At 45.4% G+C, this 19562-nt stretch overlaps 1 protein-coding gene across 1 annotated transcript in view; it reads right to left on the bottom strand.

Moving 5' to 3' along the window:
- Kiaa1549l (KIAA1549 like) overlaps window positions 1-19562 on the bottom strand; it is a 266932-nt gene that overhangs the window by 61106 nt on the left and 186264 nt on the right. Inside the window, exons 14-15 of the mRNA XM_048788211.1 lie at window positions 11737-11900; window positions 5073-5257 (exon numbers count right to left, since the gene is read on the bottom strand). Of these exons, the coding sequence (XP_048644168.1) occupies window positions 5073-5257; window positions 11737-11900 (349 nt within the window). The remainder of the gene's footprint in view (window positions 1-5072; window positions 5258-11736; window positions 11901-19562) is intronic.

Genomic DNA, 19562 nt, shown 5'->3' with positions numbered 1-19562 from the left:
GTTTACATGAAGTCATCGACTCAAAATTCCTGGTCAAGGGTTGAGGTTGTGGAGCAGTGGTAGAGTACTTGCCTCACCTGTGTGAGGCACTGGGTTTGATTCTCAGCACTGCATATAATTAAATGAATAAAATAAAGGTCCATCAACAACTTAAAAATATTTTTGAAAACCTCCTGTTCAAAATTCCCATGCACACAGGCACTCACATAACAGTAATATAAGTGATTTTTGAAAGCACAAATGCACCACCTGTGGGATTGTAGTTTTACACTATTGAACTCAATGGTCCCCATTCTGAAGCTATGTAGAGGTGGAGACGAGAGGAATTCTTTGGGGTGGGAACTAATCAATTGATGAACAATTATGGCCAGTCATTAATTTAAGTGCCCTTTGCAAATGGCTGAATATTCCTATGAGGTTGGTTCTCCATTCTGGCCTATCAATTCCAGCCAGAGACCAACCAAATAACATCACCAAGCCCCTACATGGAAGAAAAAGATCCTTTTGCCACACATCAGGCTATCTAGAAGTGACTGAATCCTCAGATTTCTGTTTTAAAATAATTTTAAAAAATAAAACATATTAATAATTACCAATTAATTGGTTTCCCCTATTTTTAATCTGCAACCCTTTTTTTTGGTCATCAAACACACCCATCCTGTGAGGCCCTACAGTCCTTATCGAACTGGAATGAGGAGACGGATGTGGCAAGATAGGGAAACCAGAAACATGGATTTAGTGTTTAAAATCTTTCTGAATGATCTTGACCATGACTTGACCAGAAATGAGGTTTCTCCCAAAGCCTAGGCAGTGATATAGTCAATCCTTAGTAAATTATATTTTTATAGTAACATAATGAAGCTAATAACTCATGCAGCGGTATAGGCATTATTTTAGTTATCTGTATTTACCTCATAAGATCATATTTCTTAATAATTATTTGATAGTAAATAAATGAACTCAGCAAGAGGTGACTCCTTACTAATCCAAAAAAAATGCTTATTCTAAAATTTTGTAAAAAATTCATCTTTCAATAATTTACTCAACTCCAATAGACCTCTTCCTGGAAGTGTTAATATCCTAATTTTAGTAATACTAATTCTTTCTTTTCAGTATCTTCTGAATAGGTAATAAATAAGTTGTCAATATGTCTTTATCATACTTGGCAAAGATGAGGATAATTTGCTACAGGTATTATTATTTGCAAGTCAGTTCAGATAAATCATCTATTGCTTCTCTGTACATTTCAACTCTGCTCTGCTCAGGGTCTCCCACCTGCTTAATCCACTGCAGTAATGGTCACAATTTGTTTATACTTCTCTATAACCAAGTGTTGTGGCCTTTTCTCCCACACTGTCTCTGAACTTGATCATATGACTTGCTTTGGCCAACAGGACAGTAGCAAACATGACCCAAGCAGAGACTTGAGAAATGCTTACATTTGGGGGCTTGTTTTTCTTGCTGCCCTGGGAACCTTGGGAAGCCAGGGCTAGCCTGTTGGAGGATCAGAGACTAGAGAGGCCCCACTTACCTGGGCTACCCCCAGAAAAGGCTATCAGCAATGAGTCAGCCTAGCTGACTTGATCTCTATCACCTGACTGGAGATGCAGGAGCAAGTCCAACTGAGACTGAAGAACCAACCAGTGGAGCTCAGCCCAAACTATCAGACCACCAAAATCATAAGCCAAATAAATGGTGGTTGTTTTAAGCAATTAAGCTATGGAGTGGGCGGTTACAGAACAACAGATAACTAATGCACATTCCTTCAACTTTCTTTCCTGCACAAGGTGAAGTCCAACCCTCTTTTTGAGGTATCAAGAATTTCTGAAAGAAAATACAAGGTTCCTGCTTGACTTACTTGCATATCTCTAGGCATCTCAAACTCTCCATGCCCATATCTAAACTCTTGATCATCCCCTACAACATTCTTCTTCTTCAGTCTCCAACAGAATAAATGGATAATTCATTCTTCTCAATTTCCATATCCCACAACACTCTATCAGAAAATCTTGTCAGCTCTTCCTTTAAAATATTTCCAGAATCCACCCCCTTCTCACACAATGGCCCAACGGTCCCCATGCCTTCTCACCTGAACCACTGCAATAACTTCCTACAGGTCTCTCTGCTTCCACTCTGCACCCCTGCGGTCTCTTTTCCACATAAAGCCAGAGTGAGCCTTTAAGTCATGTTGTGTTGTTGCTCTTCTCAAACCCCTCCAATGATTTCTGACCTTTATTCAATAAAATTCCCAGTCCTGACTTTGGTCTGTAAAGTCTGCCATGAGCAGCCACAGGTAACTTCTCCGACTCCACCACTACTTCCTTCCTAGTTCACACCAGCCTCCTTGGCCTTCTTGTTCTTCTTTAAGCACATCAAGGAGTTCCCTCCTCTGGGCTTTGCACATACTCTTTTGTCTACTTAGAACATTCTTCCCACAACAGCCTCCTGGCTGACACCTCATTTCAACGGGTGAGGTCCTTCTTAAATGTCATTTATCAGAGAGGTCTTCCCTGGCTGCCCACCTCAAACAGTGCTATGCCCCATTCCCTCCACCCCTTTGTTGCATTTTGGTTTTTGTTATGGTTTGGATCAAGAATGTCCCCCAAAAGCTCATGTGTTAGGCAATACAGCAATGTTCAGAGATAAAAAGATTGGCTCATGAGGGATCTGACATCATCTGTGGAATAATTCACTTGATGGATTAATAATTTGAATGGACTACAGGAGTATGGTGAAAACAGTAGGTCACTGGGGGCTTGGCCTTGGGGACTATATCTATCCCTGGCCCTTCCTGTGGTGCTCTATCTGCTTCCTGGCTGCCATGACCTGGGAAGCTCTCCTCGACCATACCCTTCTGCCATGATGTTCTACCTCGGAGCCAACTAACTGTAGGCAGAGTCTTTCTATGAGACAAAATAAATCTTTCTTATAAGTGTTCTTTTCAGGTATGTTAGTCAAAACAACAGAAATCTTGCCAACATAGTTTTCTTCTTTTATTTTATCCATGGACCTTTTCTATTTCTCTATTTGTTTATTGCCTGTTTCTCCACACCAGGTTGTAAGCTCTGTGAGAATAGGAACTTTGCCTTGTTCGGAGAAGTATTCCTAGTGTCTGACAGACAGACAGCAAATAAACAACTGTTCGATAAAGGGAGGAAAGAAGGATGGATGCAGGCAAGACGTGGCTTTTCTACCTTGATAGTGATCTCAGGCAAGGGAGAAGGGGTTGGCATGAGTGTTGGTTTTGCCAGGCAACAGTGCCTGCCATGGGGATCATGACCTCTTTATGAGGCCAAGTCCTAATAATGAGTCTTTGCGTCTCTAACCTAGCCTCTCCCATCTATCTAGATTGTATTAAAAGTAGTCCTTCAAAAATGCGGGCTGCAAATTGGTGCAGCCAATTTGGAAAGCAGTATGGAGATTCCTTGGAAAACTGGGAATGGAACCACCATTTGACCCAACTATAGGTATATAGTATCCTATATAGGTATAAAGTCCTCTTCTTGGACTATACACAAAGGACCTAAAAATGGCATACTACAGGGACACAGCCACATCAATGTTTATAGCAGCACAATTCACAATAGCTAGACTGTGGAACCAACCTAGATGCCCTTCAATAGATGAATGGATAAAAAAATGTGGCATTTATACACAATGGAATATTACTCAGCACTAAAAAATAACAAGATCATGGCATTTGCAGGGAAATGGATGGCATTAGAGCAGATTATGCTGAGTGAAGTTAGCCAATCCCTAAAAAACAAATGCCGAATGTCTTCTCTGATATAAGGGGGATGACTCAAAATGGGATAGGGAGGAAGAGCATGAGAAGAAGACTACCACTAAATAGGGAAGAGAGGTGGGAGGGAGAAGGGGAATTGCATGGAAGATGGAAGGAGATCCTCATCGTTATACAGATTACATGTATGATGATGTGAGGGGGAAAAAAAAAGAAGTGTGTCACATTAGATTGGGTAGAGAGAAGTGATGGGAGGGGAGGTGAGGGGAAGGGGGAATAGAAAGGGCAGCAGAATAAAATAGACACTAGTATTGCTGTATGTATATACATGACTGTATAACCAATGTGATTCTACAACCTGTACAATCAGAAAAATGAGAAATGATACCCTATTTGATTCAAATGTATGAAATGTCGAGATCATTGTACTGTCATGTGTAACTAATAAAAAAAAATGCAGAAAATAAAAAAAAAATGCAGGCTGGCCATCACTGTCTTCCTGGAGAACTTTCAGTGTCTAGAGAATAAGGGTCCATCTCAGTCTGGGGCAGTCAAGACCATACACAATTTTAATCCATCTTCTTGTTTCATCCTTTGCTACATCCCAAATCACTGTGACCTCTAAACTCCAGGAACATTCACCATTCAGAGGACATCCCTGTCCTTCCCTCCCAGCTCTTTCAGATGGATGCTTTTATCTCTTCCCAGGACTCAGACCCTTCCTGCCCTCAGGGCTGAGCCAAAACAACCTGCTCCATCCTGTCTCCCTGGACAGCACGAGGTCCTCCCTCCTGTCTACGCCACAGCCCTTTACTCAGACCCCACTGCAGGCACCCACACATCAGCATGCTTAGTGTTCCATTATTTATCTCTGTCTCCTCCATCACGAGATCCTTGGGGTCAGGAATCAATCTTACACATTCTTATAGGGCTCCTAATGCCTGTCAAATGCTTTGTTCATAGTAAAAATTTAATAAATGGTTTTTGCTGAAATCAGAGAAAATACAACAATCCTGAATCAAAGGCACTGCTTTTTAAGAGACATTAAAAACGCAAGGGTGATATTACCGCCAAATTTGTTAGAGCAAACAGAGAGGCTGAATCTCCACTGCTGAGGTTGAGCCACAACATAAAGCCTCACAAAGGGCAGCTGGAGTGAGCAGGTATTGAGATTCTGTGATCTCCCTTAGTCTCCTTTTCAATATTCAAAATGAGCTTGGAGGGGAATTTTTAAGGGGAACAGCAGAATTCACTTGAGACACACAGTTCCTCTCTCCATCCATTATTTCTCTTGCTGACACTGAGAAGCAGCAGTGGGCCCCGTGCCTACCTTTTTCTGGTTTCCGTGGACTTGGCTGTCTTGATGGTGCTCCCGTCCTGAGCGATGTCTCTTTCCTGAGGAGCATCTCTAACAGGCAGGGGGAGGACTACCGTTTCCTGAGTCACAGGGATGACCTCCTCATCTGCCCCTTGCTGGCCCAGGTGCTGCTTGGCATAGTCAAAGCCTTGCACAGGCTGCAAAGAGGACAAAGGTTTGTCATATTTCTAGAGAAAAATTTTCTAGACAGGCAGCGACATGCATGTGAGGGGGCCCAACTTAGCTTTCTGATGAACCAGAGTTAACTCAAATCCCCATCATTACTCTGTCTTGCAAAACCAGAATCTGTTTTAGTTCTTTCCAGGTACAGAACCTCTACAGAAAAGACTTGCTCAGAAGAAGGAAGAGCGTAAACAAGATGCAAATAGGTATGTGAGAATGAGAATAAACTTCTTCCAGGACTTGAGACCATTTTTTTTTTTTTAACTTGGGATTGAAACCAAGGGAACTTTACCACTGAGCTACATCTCCACCACTCTTTATTTTTATTCACTAAATTGCTTTGGGCCTTGCTAAATTGCTGAGGTTGGCCTCAAACTTGTGATTCTGCCTCAGCCTCCCAAGTCTGGCATTAGACCATTCCTTTTAAGTCAAGGATACTGATAATTCGGAACAGTTGTTAATTGATATATTAAAGTATTCCAGATCCTATTATCTCCTGCCTTGAAGTATTTGACTCCCCTTGAACTCTGCTCCCATATAAATTTATTGTGTAATAACAAATGCATGGCTTTTCCAAGTCATTTGGTCTCTGAAGGTCCATTTTCTCATGTGAAAAATGAAGGCAATCTTATCTGCTTTGCTTCCACCATCCCCGAGTATCAAAGTGGAACACAAATCTGAAAACAGGGAAACATGGTACCACATGTGATTAATAACAACATGTATCTGAGGGCATCACTCTTTGATCTAGACTCCTCCCTTGAGCAGACTGGCTGTCCTATAATTCATTCCTGGGAAATTAGTAAGGCTTTTATTGTACAATATCTGAAATTCCAAGTGAATAAGACAGTTGAGGGCAAAATCCAACAAGCAGCTATTAGTAGGGTAGTGAAAAATCAGGAAGAATGTTTAAACAATTCCTGCAGCATCTCTATTCCATTTTTTACCCCAATGCAGTATGGTACAGAGTTGAAGCGGGACAGTGTGATGTTGAATGGCAGGTCCAAAAGCAGGCTTCCTGGATTCAGATCCTGACCCAACCACGCATTAGCTGAGTGACCTCAGGTAAGTGACTGACATTCTTTGGCATCAGTTTCTTCACCTGTAACATGGAGATAATAATAGGGATAATAATCCCCATGCCATGAAGATTAAGTAAGTCAAGCTCATCATTTAGCTAAGAGCTTGGCACATAGTAAGTGCTCAATCATTGGTGTTAGTTATGACCATCTACCTTCCTAATAATCATATCCCAGGTGAAGTGAACTTTAGCCATTCTCTTCCAGAAAATCTGGAGATGAAAGTCAACCCCTACCATTTAGAGTCTATCAGAACTTGATATGACCAGGAGCTCCTCCTTTGGCAGCTAACTTGTCTAAGAAGCACACCAGATTTAACAATCCACCGTCTAGAACTGTGGCTGACCTGTCAAACTTCACTACTGTGTCCCAGAACAGGTTGGAGTTTTCTTGCTGCATCCAGCAAAGATTGAGAGAAGACAGGCAGCCACATGCATGTGATAGAGCCCAACTTAGCTTTTTGATGAACCAGAGTTAACTCAAATCCCCGTCATTACCCTGTGTTGCAAAATCAGAATCTGTTTTAGTTCTTCCCAGGTACAGAATCTCTACAGAAAAGACAGAAGGCTGCCCATGGCTTTGCTGTGGACAGTCTCCCCAATTCCCTGGGGAACTCACTCTGGGATGAGTGGTCTCCCTTTCTGAGACACACTTTCTGACCCCTGTGTGACCAGTGGCACTTGGATGCCAGGACCAGATCTGAGTTTCTGAAATGGTATTTGCTAAGGGAAGACCGTGTCCTCCTCCTCCCTCCCCTTTCTGGGTGCTACAGGAAACAGAACCAAAGGAACCTTTGGGTGTCTTGATGAAGTCCCTAGAATACCAAATCACCTGCTCCTCCCACAACCAACTGGTCATTCAGATTCAACTTCTGGATATTTCTGGAAGCTGTTTCACTGTCTCTGGCCTCCACCTTGTGGCGTCCATTGGACGCCTTTCCACGGTCACCCTTGACAAGTCTCCAAGGCTACCTTAAAACCATATCTGTTCACGTCACTCATTCAATAAAAATGCTTTGTGTCCACCAAGCTCTTTGGCAAGGCATTCAAGGCCCTTCACATTTTGGCCAAATGCACTTGCCCAGTCTTATCTTCTGTTGGCCCCTTTTCTGCCACCCCTCCTTCCCCCCCATGATCCTATTCACTTTTGGTCCAACAACACTGGTTCGTGTCAGAGACTCTGCTTAGAGATGGAGATGTAACTGGTTTCTCACCTGAAGAAGCTCATGATTTCAGCCTCATTACTATTAAGGGTCCAGGAGTGGACACGTCACACAAATCACCTCAATGCAGTCTCAATATAATATAAAAAGATAAGTATTATTGAGTCTCCATTTTATAGATGAAGAAACTGAGGTTTAGAGGAGTTAAGCTCACACAGCTGCTCCGTGATAGAGGCAGCATATGAATCCATGTGACCCAGTGTCAGGACATCTACCTGTTGCTTGAAGATTCATCCCAGGGCCCCTCCTTCCCTTCTGCAGGTACCATCTTGGTTGGGCAGCTTCTGGTTGGTCTTTAGGGGCACTGGAAGCCTCCAACAGCTAAGATTTTCCAAGAATCTAGTAATGGAGAGAGGAGGCTATGGTCCTGTCTCCCCACTCTCCCAACTCTCTCTGGATTTGGCCCCTGACCCTTCCCTGGATACTTCAGGTGACTAGTTCAATTACAGGTGTGTGGGAACAGGGACAGTAGGGAACAACAGCTTAAAAGGTGGTCATTGTTATTAGGTTCATCATAAGGATTCTTACCTATGTTCAATATTTACAGCACACAAAATACTGATACCTCACTTTGTCCTCACAATGAACCCATGAGGCAAGCAGGACAAATGTCACAGTCTTAATTTTCCCAGCAGGAATACAAAAGCTCAGAGAGATTCAGTCATTTTCCCAAGATCACACAGGTAAGTGGTGAAAAATGAAGACTCTTTCCTCACTTTTCTGACTCCCAGGGTAATGGTCTTCCAACCTTTAACTTGCACATTACCTAAGATTAATTAATTGCCTATTGGGCTCACCCTAGTGACTCCCAACCTGAGTAATACAACCTCATGAAGTATATACAGTTAATGCAATGAGTTTTATAAAATTGTCAAATAAAAATAATCCCCAATGATTTCAAAGACAGACATATTACCAAGACCTATTAAGAAAAAAGCATGTGCAACAATAAAAGCCAACTTGTATGAAATATGTATTACGTACCAGGCAGAGCTCAAAGCAGTTTACATATATTAACCCACTTACTCCCCACAACAACCTATCCATGAATATTGTTACCACCTCCATTTTACAGATTGGAAAATCAAAGCACAAATAGGTTAATTTTAAGTACCTTTCCTGAGTTCATACATAGTATGTAAAAAAAAGAGGAAACAGTTGACTTAGGACCCAAATGTTCTGTCCCAAGCAGAAATTCATGTCAACCATTGCCGGCCCTCCGAGCTCCATCCTGCACCAGATATGGCCCTAACTACTTTCTCCCAAGGATGTCTGTTCCAGGGAGCAATGTTCTCTTTAATTATATAAGGAGGAAACTGGGGTTGGCGGGGGTGGGGGAGGTTGTAAATCCAATGACAAAGAATACAGAGAACCAGGAGGAGGGGAGATACAAACATCACCTGCTCGCATTTACCATTTTCTCAACATTCCACCTGCAGAAGCCCAGTTGGTAGCCTGGTGACCAAGGGGAGGTCTAAGTACCTTGTCTCTGAAGAAGGGGTGCAGGATCCACGCACTGGCCTCAGCTCCCAGGAAAACCACGCTCACCTCCTCTGCTTAGCATGTTAAGTTTATTACTGAGTCTCAGGAAGGGTCCCCAGGACTTCTCTGGCACGGCATCCTGCATGCTAAAGACGCAGTGATGTCCCCGGGGCCATCCACCTCGCCTATGGATTGGTGGCAAAGGCTAGCTTTCTCATTCCTCCTTGTCCCTTGGCATGGTTGCATTCTGCTCACACACACACACGCGCCGGGTTGTGAGAAGCGATGCAGCCACTCTCTGCTCTCTCAAACACCGCAGTGTCCCTGGCTTGCAACAGCAGCACTGCAGTAAGACAGAAGCAGTTCCACTCTGCTGCTTTCCCATGACAAAGGGGCTTTGGAGATCTTAAGTGCTTCGCCTAGCCTTGTCGAGGGAGAAGAGATTCAGCAGCATCAAACACAAGAGAAAGCAATCAGCTCCAGGGACATAAATTGACTTGGTGTTTGACATCAGCCAGGTACCTTAGGAAGCATGCTGCATGGGACATGCACACCAAAGGAGCTGTGGAAAGCCACAGTCATCTGTCCCAGCTCCAGACAGCTTCCAAGCCAGAAGGGATGCTGCAATCGTGTGTTGCCCAACTCATCTTGGCAGATGAGTAAGGTTTTGGTTTAATCTGCAACACAAAGATGCCACTTCCCACCCGACGTGGCATGTTTTACATTCCTGGACCCAGCTGCAATTAGATTCTGGTAATTACTGTCACGTCTGAAAGGCTCATGTTGTAACAGAGAGACAGAGTGAAATCCTTCTTCTTGGAACAGTTGGTACCCTCCTTACCAACATCCTGTGGCGGGCGTCTGGCAAGCAGGTGCCTCTGCATCAACAGAAGCAGAACAATATTCTTTGGGGTTCAGCTTTTCAGTGGAAAAGTGTTCAATCAAGCTGCAGCTTCACAACAGGTGTGTGGGTTTAGGAAACAATTAAAAAAAAAAAAACCCTTGATTTGCTGAAGTGAGGTGTGATTAGGAAGAAAAAGTGAAGGCATGTATGCATGACCCCAGCAAGGACGGTCACCACGGCCAACTTCCATTTCCAATGGATATGAAGCATGAAGGGTGACTGGCCATTTCCACACAGACCAAGCTCGGAGGTTCAGAGCAGGCAGCTAACACTCCCTGCCCATATCAGGGGTCAGGTAGGTATGGCATGTGCAGATGAGGGCTCCAGCCACCCTTACGCTGTTAGCTATACGACTTTGGCCCAACCCCAACGCCTTCCTTTCCCTTGGGCTTCTTGGCAGTTAAATGAGGATAATAAAACCTGCCCCGACTGTGACCTACCTCACAGGGCTGCTGTGAGGAACACATGGGGTGAGAGACCTAGAAGAGCCAGCAAATTATAAGACATTATTTAAGCACTGGGTGTCACAGTTAGGCTATTTCCCTCAGAGAACATCACGGAGCAGCTACGTGACTAGGAAATCAGCCTTCAGAACTTCCCCAGTCCAGCCCCCTCCCAGTCACCAGATGTGCAGAGATATGCAGGTGACAGAGAGGGGACGGCGCTCCAGGCCAGGCATCAGGAGAGCCTTGGAACTGATGTTTGATGGGCATCCAGCACTGGCTATGTTCCTTGTCTATCACAGCAGCCACTGAAGAGAAGTCACTCCAGTGGGCGGAACAAGGAACAGTTTGAGAGCTGACGTGCCCCAGGGAGTGACAGTGACAGACACTTCTTTCTCACAGTTCTAGAGGCTGGAAGTCCAGGAGAAGGGGCTAGCATAGCTGGACTCTGGCAAGGGCCCTCTAGCTGGCCACAGAAGCCTACTTCTTGTGTCCTCACATGATAGCAGAGGCAGGGAGAGCTCTAGGACTTCTATTACAAGGGACCTAATCTAATTCCTAGAGGCTCCACCTGCATGACCTAATCATCTTTCAGAGGTCCTTCTACCGACATCACGGCATCGGAGGCTGGATTTCATTGTATAAATACAGGAAACACAAATATTCAGACCACAGCACGCTTGATGCTCCGGTCAGTTCTGCTACTCAAAAAGCATTGAAGGAATTACGTTTCACATGTAAAAGAAGGGAATCTGATTAAATTATCTCTAAAGTCCTTTCAGGTCTCTCTAGTTCCTAGTTTTTTGCGTCTCGGTTTTCTCATCTGTAACATAATGGTCTTTCCTCCAAGCGATGCTGTGAGGATTAGAGAATTGCTATCTGAAAACCGGTTGGATGCATTTGTGGCCAAGAGTGAGTGTCAGATAAACATTAGTTATCCCGTCCTGATTATGAAATAAAGGGTCTCCTTCAAATGAGACGATAGCCAGGCACAGTGACACACTTATGTAATTCCAGCAACTTGGGAGGCTGAGAGAAATGTCGGATATTCAAAGCCAGCCTCAGTCACTTAGCAAGGCCCTAAGCAAGTTAGTGAGACCCTGTCTCAAAATAAAATAAAAAAATAAAAAAGGGTTGAGGGTATAGCTCAGGGGTCAGCGCCCCTGGGTGCAATCCCTAGTGCCAAAAACAAATTAAAAAAATAAATAAGGACTATAACCATGGCTCTGAAGACACTTGCAGTGGCCACACAAGCCAAGAGGGAAAGGCAGGCAGAGCCTCTGCAGGCCCGGGCGCCTGTCCTCTCCCCACTGCCCCCACAGACCTTTGCTCTCTGCGGCAGGTGGATCATAGTGTCTGGCTTGAAGTCGCTCTTGTTCTTCCTACAGAGCACAGCAGTGATGATGATGATGATGACCGCGACCACGGCGATGGGCGCCAGCACTGCCGCGAGGATCCACAGGTTGTTAGGGGGGTTCTTCACCACAGCTGTGGGAGAGAGCCAGCGGGAAGCAGGTGACAAGGAGCCCTGGGAAGAGGGAACCCAGACAGAAATCCTCCCAGCCCCCAGTCAGGAGATGGGAGGAGGCAGCGATTAAGAGGGTTCAAGGTCAGAACGCCTCTGCTTCTGCAGCTGCAGCTGGGTGACCTTGGTCAAGGGACCCAAGTCTTCTGAGTCTCAGTTTCCTCATCTGTAAGATAGGTTAGTGTGCTGTTTTCTTGTGCTCCCTAGTAGGTGCTCAATAAATTCTAGCTTCTACTGTTATTTAAAAACAGGAGAAAAAAAACATGATCAGTGTTGATTTTCCTCAGTGGTCATGTCCAAGGGTCAAAAAGGGAGAAGAAAAAAGAAACCTGAGGATGAGAAGTGTGTGTTGGAGACAGAAGGCAAAAGCCACCAAGAGGGGCTGGAGTTGTGGCTCAGGGGTTGAGTGCTTGCCTAGCACGTGTGAGGCACTGGGTTTGATCCTCAGCACCACATAAAAATAAATACATTTAAAAAAATAAAGGTATTGTGTCCATCTACAACTAAAAATATTTTTTTTTAAAAAAAGCCACCAAGAGATGACTCTAAATATTGAAGGGAAGTCACCCCCTGAATGAACAATGAATAAAATACAACATGAGCAGATGAATCTCCCCTGGAAAACTTAGGAATGGCTCAGTCAATGGAAAGGATCAGCCTGTCCTCAGAACTAGAGTAAGGAAAAAGTAAGCAGAGTGCTTGTCGGGAGGGACAATTAGTGCTGAGAGCAGCAGGTGTCTTTATGGGGCTGGGCGGAAATGAATGAACCTGGGAAGGGCTACAGGGTGATGGTTTTCTGTAACATGAGGGCTATTTGGGGGACACGGCTGTGTTTACCCAAAATCATCAAGTAATGCACTTGAAGATACATACATTTCACTGTATGTAAATTTTTCCTTAAAGCAAGTCACAAATGAATGTTGATCTCTAATCAATGATATGCATACTGAAGTGGATTGAAGTCCCTCATGTTTGGAACTCACTTTGAAATGCATCCCCCAAATACATAGACGGATGGATGGAGGAATAGTTAAACCCGTCTATGATAAAAATATTGTAAAATTCTAATTGTGGATTCCAAGCAGTAGGTCCATGGGTGTTTGCTGATAATTCTTCCAATGTTTTGGTAAATTGGTTAGGAAAATGATAGAAACAGGAGATGAAGGAGTCTCCCCCAGAATCATTGATGGGGATTCTTGGAAAACACTTCAGTCCAATCAAAAGGACTAATATGTTTTCAGAACTGAAGTAAAGAAAGCAGTAACTTTAAAAGAAAGTAACAATCTACATCCAAGCACGGTGGAGCATGCCTGTAATCCCAGCAGCTTGGGAAGCTGAGGCAGGAGGATCGCTAGTTCAAAGCCAGTCTCTGCAGCTGTGAGGTGTTAAACAACTCAGTGAGACCCTGTCTCTAAATAAAAATACAAAATAGGGCTGGGGATGTGGCTCAGTGGTCAAGAGCCCCTGAGTTCAATCCCTGGTGAAGGAGAAGGAGAAGGAGTAGGAGAAGGAGAAGAAGAAGAAGAAAAAGTTTAACAGTCTACAGACTAAATTAATGAAATGGAGTGGGGTCTGTAGGAATAAAGAGAAAAACTGAAGGGTAGGCAAGGACTTGTTCACCCTGGGGATGTGTCCCATGGCAGATGTGGGTGAGCTGGCCAATGACAGGTCTATCCTAGTGGCAAGATGGCTGATTCAGGGCTGATTCAGCTTGGTGATGCTGACCCTGGGTACCACCCAACAGGTTTTCTAACCAGATAGGGTATCAGCAAGTTAGAAGGAGAAGTCCCATCTCTGTGGTAATTGTATTTCTAGCCCATATTTTAACTCTAGTTTGTATATTCATTTCTTGTAAAGTCTGGTTAGCCTGAGCTGGTCCTCATCCTCCTTGACTCTGAAGACTACTAGACTTTAATGCTCAGGACCTAGACCCTGGAATATAAAGACCCCCCTGGTAAGCACCACGTGGGGAAGGCCTGTCTGAGGAGCCCACCAGCCTTCCTCTCTGAGTCCAACCACCTCCTGATTTCTGCAGGTTCCTTGTTAACCAAGGAACCTGTCATCTGGCTGCCCTTGGGCTTCAAATACTATTAGTACCAAAGAACTTCTTCGTCTACAGTTTTTAATCAATCAGTGATTAATCACATTATTAACTTCTGAAAACAGCTCATTAGGTAATGTGCTTCTGTTGACATTACACCCTTAATTGCTACTGCTTTTAGCAATTCAGTATTTATATGTGAGTTTTGTGCCATTAACATTTTTTAAAGCTCAGAGCTTCTATGAAAAATATCAATATACTTCTTTTGGCTAGGCTATTTTATCCCGATAGAGAAAAATGTATGGCATACCCCCCCCCAATAAAAGCACATATCTACATGGAATAGAATATATATATATATTTTTTCCCATTCACAAGAATGAAATATTTGCATGCTCTGATCTTACTCAGTTTTATTGTCTTGGTGGGTGCCATTTTTCTTGGTGCAATATGTAAAATTCCCTCACCTCTATTTCAGTGGGGAAGAGAATAGATTTATCTTATCTTATGTGCACTAATAAATTCATTTAATGGTCAAAATGTTAGGTCAACTGAAGTCATCCAAACCCAATATATTCATTGGCACATGATCTGAAGGTACAAAGGCATGCACCGAGGTGAAAAGGAACAGTGGTTACTTAAACCGCAAGAATTTCAGGAGAGGACAGAAGGGAAAAGGAGACGCTGGGTTCTGAGTGCTGGGCACAGGGACAGGTCCTTTGTCTGTGAGCTCTTCTTATTCCAGTTTGCAGGTGAGGAAACTGAGCCCAGGGAGGATGGACACTTTGATAGGAAGTCATTTCTCTAAAACAAATAGTTTAAGTTGGTTCTGAATTAACACATATGAACAGAAGTGTGAGCACACATACACACGTGCACACACACACACACACACAGTATTTGTCAGAAGAAATGAAGTCAAAGGGTCTAAATAATCTAAGCACAGAATAGACTATTCTCATGTGGACAGTTGTTGAAAGGCGGAAGAATCCACTCAAAATTGTTCCAGTTCGTTCTTGTGGCCATTCGAGTTCACAGCTGGGTGGGTGGAGGCCGGGGAGACTCTGCCCAGGGACCAGTACTCAGCCCATGTAGTTTTCCTGCTTCGGGTGGCATCTCATCCTACTCAGGGTCCAACCTGTGAGCCTAGTGATTGTGGCCCCATCTGTGCCTCAGACCTCCTAACACCACTCTGCCTCTCAGTGACCTCCTCGCTGAGCTTTGAACCCTCCTCCACTGCTGGAACCTGGTCCCCAGCTGTCCTCAGGGCTGCTCCCTTCCTCTCTCTCTCTCTTCAGGTGGTCTCTCCAGGGTTACTTCCTCCCTGATGTTGTTCTTGACCCCCAACAATTTAAAATTGCAACCAGTATCTCCTCCACATTGCCCATCCCGTCCCTGCCTGCTTTTTCTGTGCAACTAGTCTGCCCATTCAGGAATGTTAGAGCCACCCGCGTAGGGATTTTCTTTTTTTCTGTTCCCTTCACTAACGCTCTACAGTGCCCAGGGCAGTGCCTGCCACATAGTAGGTGCTTAATAAATATTCCTTGAAGGAATGAATAAAAGTGAGTCCTCAACGCTCCACTCTACTGTGTCCTTCAAGTGGCATTTCTGGGAAGATGGTCTGATGGCCACAGAAGTCAAACCACTCTGCATCTCATGGGGAGAATGTTCCCCATTCCCTTAGCTGCCCAACTGCTTTGAAGAACCCCTCACTCTAGATCTGTAAATGGAGCTGATATCAGCCTGCCCCAGGGAAATCAGCTGCTTCCTAAGATGTCGAATGCCACCTCCTCTCCAGAGGTGGTGAGGCTCAAGCGGGCATCACAAGTTCCAGTCTTGACGCTGGGACTAGCAATTTAGAAGGCCCTAAAACACAGGATGCTAACCTTCTCTCTTTGGTGGGACAAAGTATTCAAGATTGGGACCCTCTGTTCAGAGACCTGACCTGGGATTAACATTGGAGGCTGATTTCAAATCCATGAGAAGGCAGGGTTTTAAAAAAAGTCTGTCCCTCTTTTTTATTGGACCTATTTTCTTCCTCATCTGCTCCTGGGAATGAAGGCATTTCCCAGACTCTGTCCTCTTCCATCCTTTGGCACCTTCTCCTTTAGCATCCTTCTCCAAGCACCTACATTCTGGGGGAATTCTAATCTTAAATCAGATCTATATACATAGCACAGCCTGACCTCAGAGGTTCTGCACACCTCCCTCTGCTGGAGTCTTATAACCACAGGTCTGTCTTAGGACCCTGCAGAGGGTTTAATGAAGATTGGTGCCTCTACCTTCACGAGAACAAAGTCAGGTGGGAACTGGGCTGGATAGGCCAAGATGGGTGGATTGTGGAACCTGCTTTTAAAGAGCTCAAGAGGGATCAGGTAGAAAACAACTTGGCTGAGTGATAAGTGCTGTGGGAGCCCCTGGGACTGAGGGAGATGGACACTGTGTCTCAGGATCAGGGAGTCGTGTGGCTGGACAAGGAGCCCAAAAGCAGGTTGGGAGGAGACCTGAGCACTTGAGACTTGCTGTGAAGGCCCTTCTGAAGGAGTTTGGGTTCCATTCTGTGAATGATGGACAGCCACTGCTTGTGAATGGAGTAGATATCAGATCGGAATCCGCGTCTTACCACAATGACTGTAGTGGCGGTGTGGAAGGTGCATGCCCAGGAGAGTGACAGGCTGTCACTCAGGAAGCTGCTGCCACAGGCTGAGCAGGAAGGATTGAGGGAATGGAGAAAAGGAAGTGGACTCACAAGTTACTGGAGAAGGGAGCTGAGAGAACTGAGTGGGTTTGAAGGGGACAGAGGAGCAGTAAAAGGGAAGCAGCCTGGAGCTGGGCAGGCTGGGGTCTGAAATCCGAGCCACAGTCAAGCCTCCGAGTCATCCCTCCCCACCCAGGCTCATGTCCAAAGGCTCCATGCACCTAACCTGATATGCCCTCCCTCTCCAACCCCTGCTCTTAGCTCCTTCCACTGTCCTCATCAACTGTCATCAGCAAAGTCCCCTGAACCTCAGCCTCTTCCTGGACACATCTTCTCCTCTTGCCTTCAGTGAGGCCAGTTCTTCATCTCTTCCAGGTACCAGAGGCCTGAAGCAGAAATGAGGGGGTCTCAGACCCATAGGCTAAAGGAGTAGATGGACTGGGACGGGAGAAGTGATGGACAGGACGAGGAGGGGTGTCCTGGAAACCTATGTCATCGTGCTGGCCGGCTTGCTCTTCTTGCTCAAGCGTCCCACACAGCCTCTACCTCAGCTGCCAACTCCATTCAGTATGCCCCAAGAGAGCAGAAATGATCAGAGAATGTGTCCCCAGGCTTCCGTTACCAAACACACTTGTACTCGGCTCTCTCTCTCATTACAAAAGTATGAGCTGTCCCTGTGGACCCCTCTACCCTCTACCAGTGAGCTAGATCCCAGCCCCTTATCCACACAAGGACTTTGCTGGTTCAACCCTCCTCTCTCTCCTGCATTGTCAAAATCTCCCTCTCTATTACAGCACCCCCACTAATATCCAAACTCACACCAGCATTTCCCAGAGGCCCCTCCAACAACTGCCCCATTCATTTCCCTATTTGTCATCACTGCTTCCCTATCACAGTGCTCCTGGGCCAGCCTCATCCCAGACACCTCTCCTGCCAAGATCACCAACAGTTCTTCATTGTGCCTTGCCTCTAGAGGATATAAATGGACAAGCCCCCCACCCCACTTCTGTGAGATTCACTTTCTTGGCTTGCATTCTGAACCCCTCTTTCCTGGGTGTCCTCCCAGCCCCCTGCCACTCTTCCACACGCAGACTCCACAAGATCAAGTTTCATCCTTTTTTCTCGAGCTAGACTCTTCCAGTTACCCTCACCTACTCCCTTAGCTCTAAATGTCACCTGTATATTGATGATGCCCAAATTTACCTCTCCTAAGTTCCATGAGGATGTCTAGTAGACGTCTCAAACCTGACGTGCCTAAAACCAAACTCTCAGTTCCATCTCTCCCATTCCCACTCCAGCCCCGCTGAGGCTCTTTGTCCCACACCTTCTGCATCTGGCCAAACAGCCTCACAACACACGCTGAAGGCAACACTAGGAGTCACCCTGACGTCCTTTGATCCCCACCTCCTCCTGCTGCCACACAGGGAATCCACTACCCTGCCCCACCAGCTCCATACCCCACTTCCCAAATGCATCCACTCCTTTAGTCTCTACTTCTAGCACCTTCACCTGTCTCCTGGCACCTGAAATGGCTTTTGCACCTGTTCTCTATGGCTTATTCTCCACCTAGAGAGAGAGAGAGCTGTGAGCAGAGCCTGGGAATCCACACAGAAGGTGCAGCAAAATAGAGAAAGCAGGTAGTTGACCAGAGATGAAGACAGAGCCCACAAAAAGGAAGGGGAGAGGTGCAAAGGAAAAGAATCTTGTTCCAAATGTCATTTCAAAAACCAGATTGCAGAGCGACCATCCTCATCCTACATGAAGGTGTGCCTTGAGGATTATTCTGGCCAAGCATGACAATCGTGGGCAGCACCATCCCCCTGGAAGCAAAAGTCATCCCCAATGAAGGATGGAGGTGAGAAGGAGAGGAAAATAATGAGGCAGATGCCCGGTTCTTGAGGAGCACGGACACCGGCTAGGAAACCCGTGGGAGATGACCTTCCATGACCTTCCATGCTCAGGGTTGCCAAGCCCTGAGATTTCTGCCACATGCAATCTCTCACCTTCCTACCTCTCCTGTTTCATTATAGCACTTGTTTGGGTCCCCAGTGCCTGAGACACCAGGGAACCTCCTCACTGATCCTGCCACCTGCTGCCACCTCCTGTCTTCTCCCATCCTGGACACTGCCGACCAATTAACCTCCATAAGTAAAGGGTTGTTCCAAGGAGGTTACACCCCTGCTCAGAAATCTTCAAAAGCTCCACACAGCCCAATATACACCATCTCCTTCCTCTGCCATTCAAGGCCTGAGTTTTCCAATCAACACACCTTTCCAAATCCATCAATTCCCCCACCTGTTTCTCCCCGCTTCCCCAGGCCACCTGAATCCCTTGTGTTTCAAGTTCAGCTGGTACTTTTCCTCTGCATTCTTTTGCCCACGGTGTTCTCCTTTCGGAATACACAGTCCCTCCTCTCCCTGTGCTGAGCTCTTGGAGTGCAGTAAGATAAGAACAGGTTTGAAGTCAGGATGATCCAGATCTGTATTTGGGGTACCTAAGTCCTGGCTCTGTGATGCTGAGCAGGTTATTTGGCTTTTCAGAGCCTCAGTTTCCTCTCCTTTGCAGATGAATAAACATTGCCCCGATGAGAGTAGAAGGCAAGGGAATCTAGGTAATTAGCAGAGTAGCTGCCACAGGGAGGGGCTCAAAGAGGTGGCTATTGTTTTATCCTTTTCTCTTTTGCTTAGTTTCAGATGCCCCCTCAAAGCCAACCTTCCCTCTGTTGACCCCCATGTCACACTGTCTCGTCCAGGTCCCATCCTGCATTAGACATCTCTGGACCTGCATGAACTCCTTGGCTCCTTAAGGGCAGGAACCAGGTCTTGCCCATTTCTGTATGTCCTTCAGCACTCAGCTCAGTTCATGTAGGACTCTATATAAATGTTT

This window comes from Marmota marmota, unplaced genomic scaffold (genome assembly GCF_001458135.2).
Source record: "Marmota marmota marmota unplaced genomic scaffold, marMar, whole genome shotgun sequence".
In the NCBI taxonomy this organism is placed as follows: domain Eukaryota; kingdom Metazoa; phylum Chordata; class Mammalia; order Rodentia; family Sciuridae; genus Marmota; species Marmota marmota.
The sequence above is the reverse complement of the archived record's forward strand: the minus strand, read 5'-3'. Positions and strand labels throughout refer to the sequence as shown.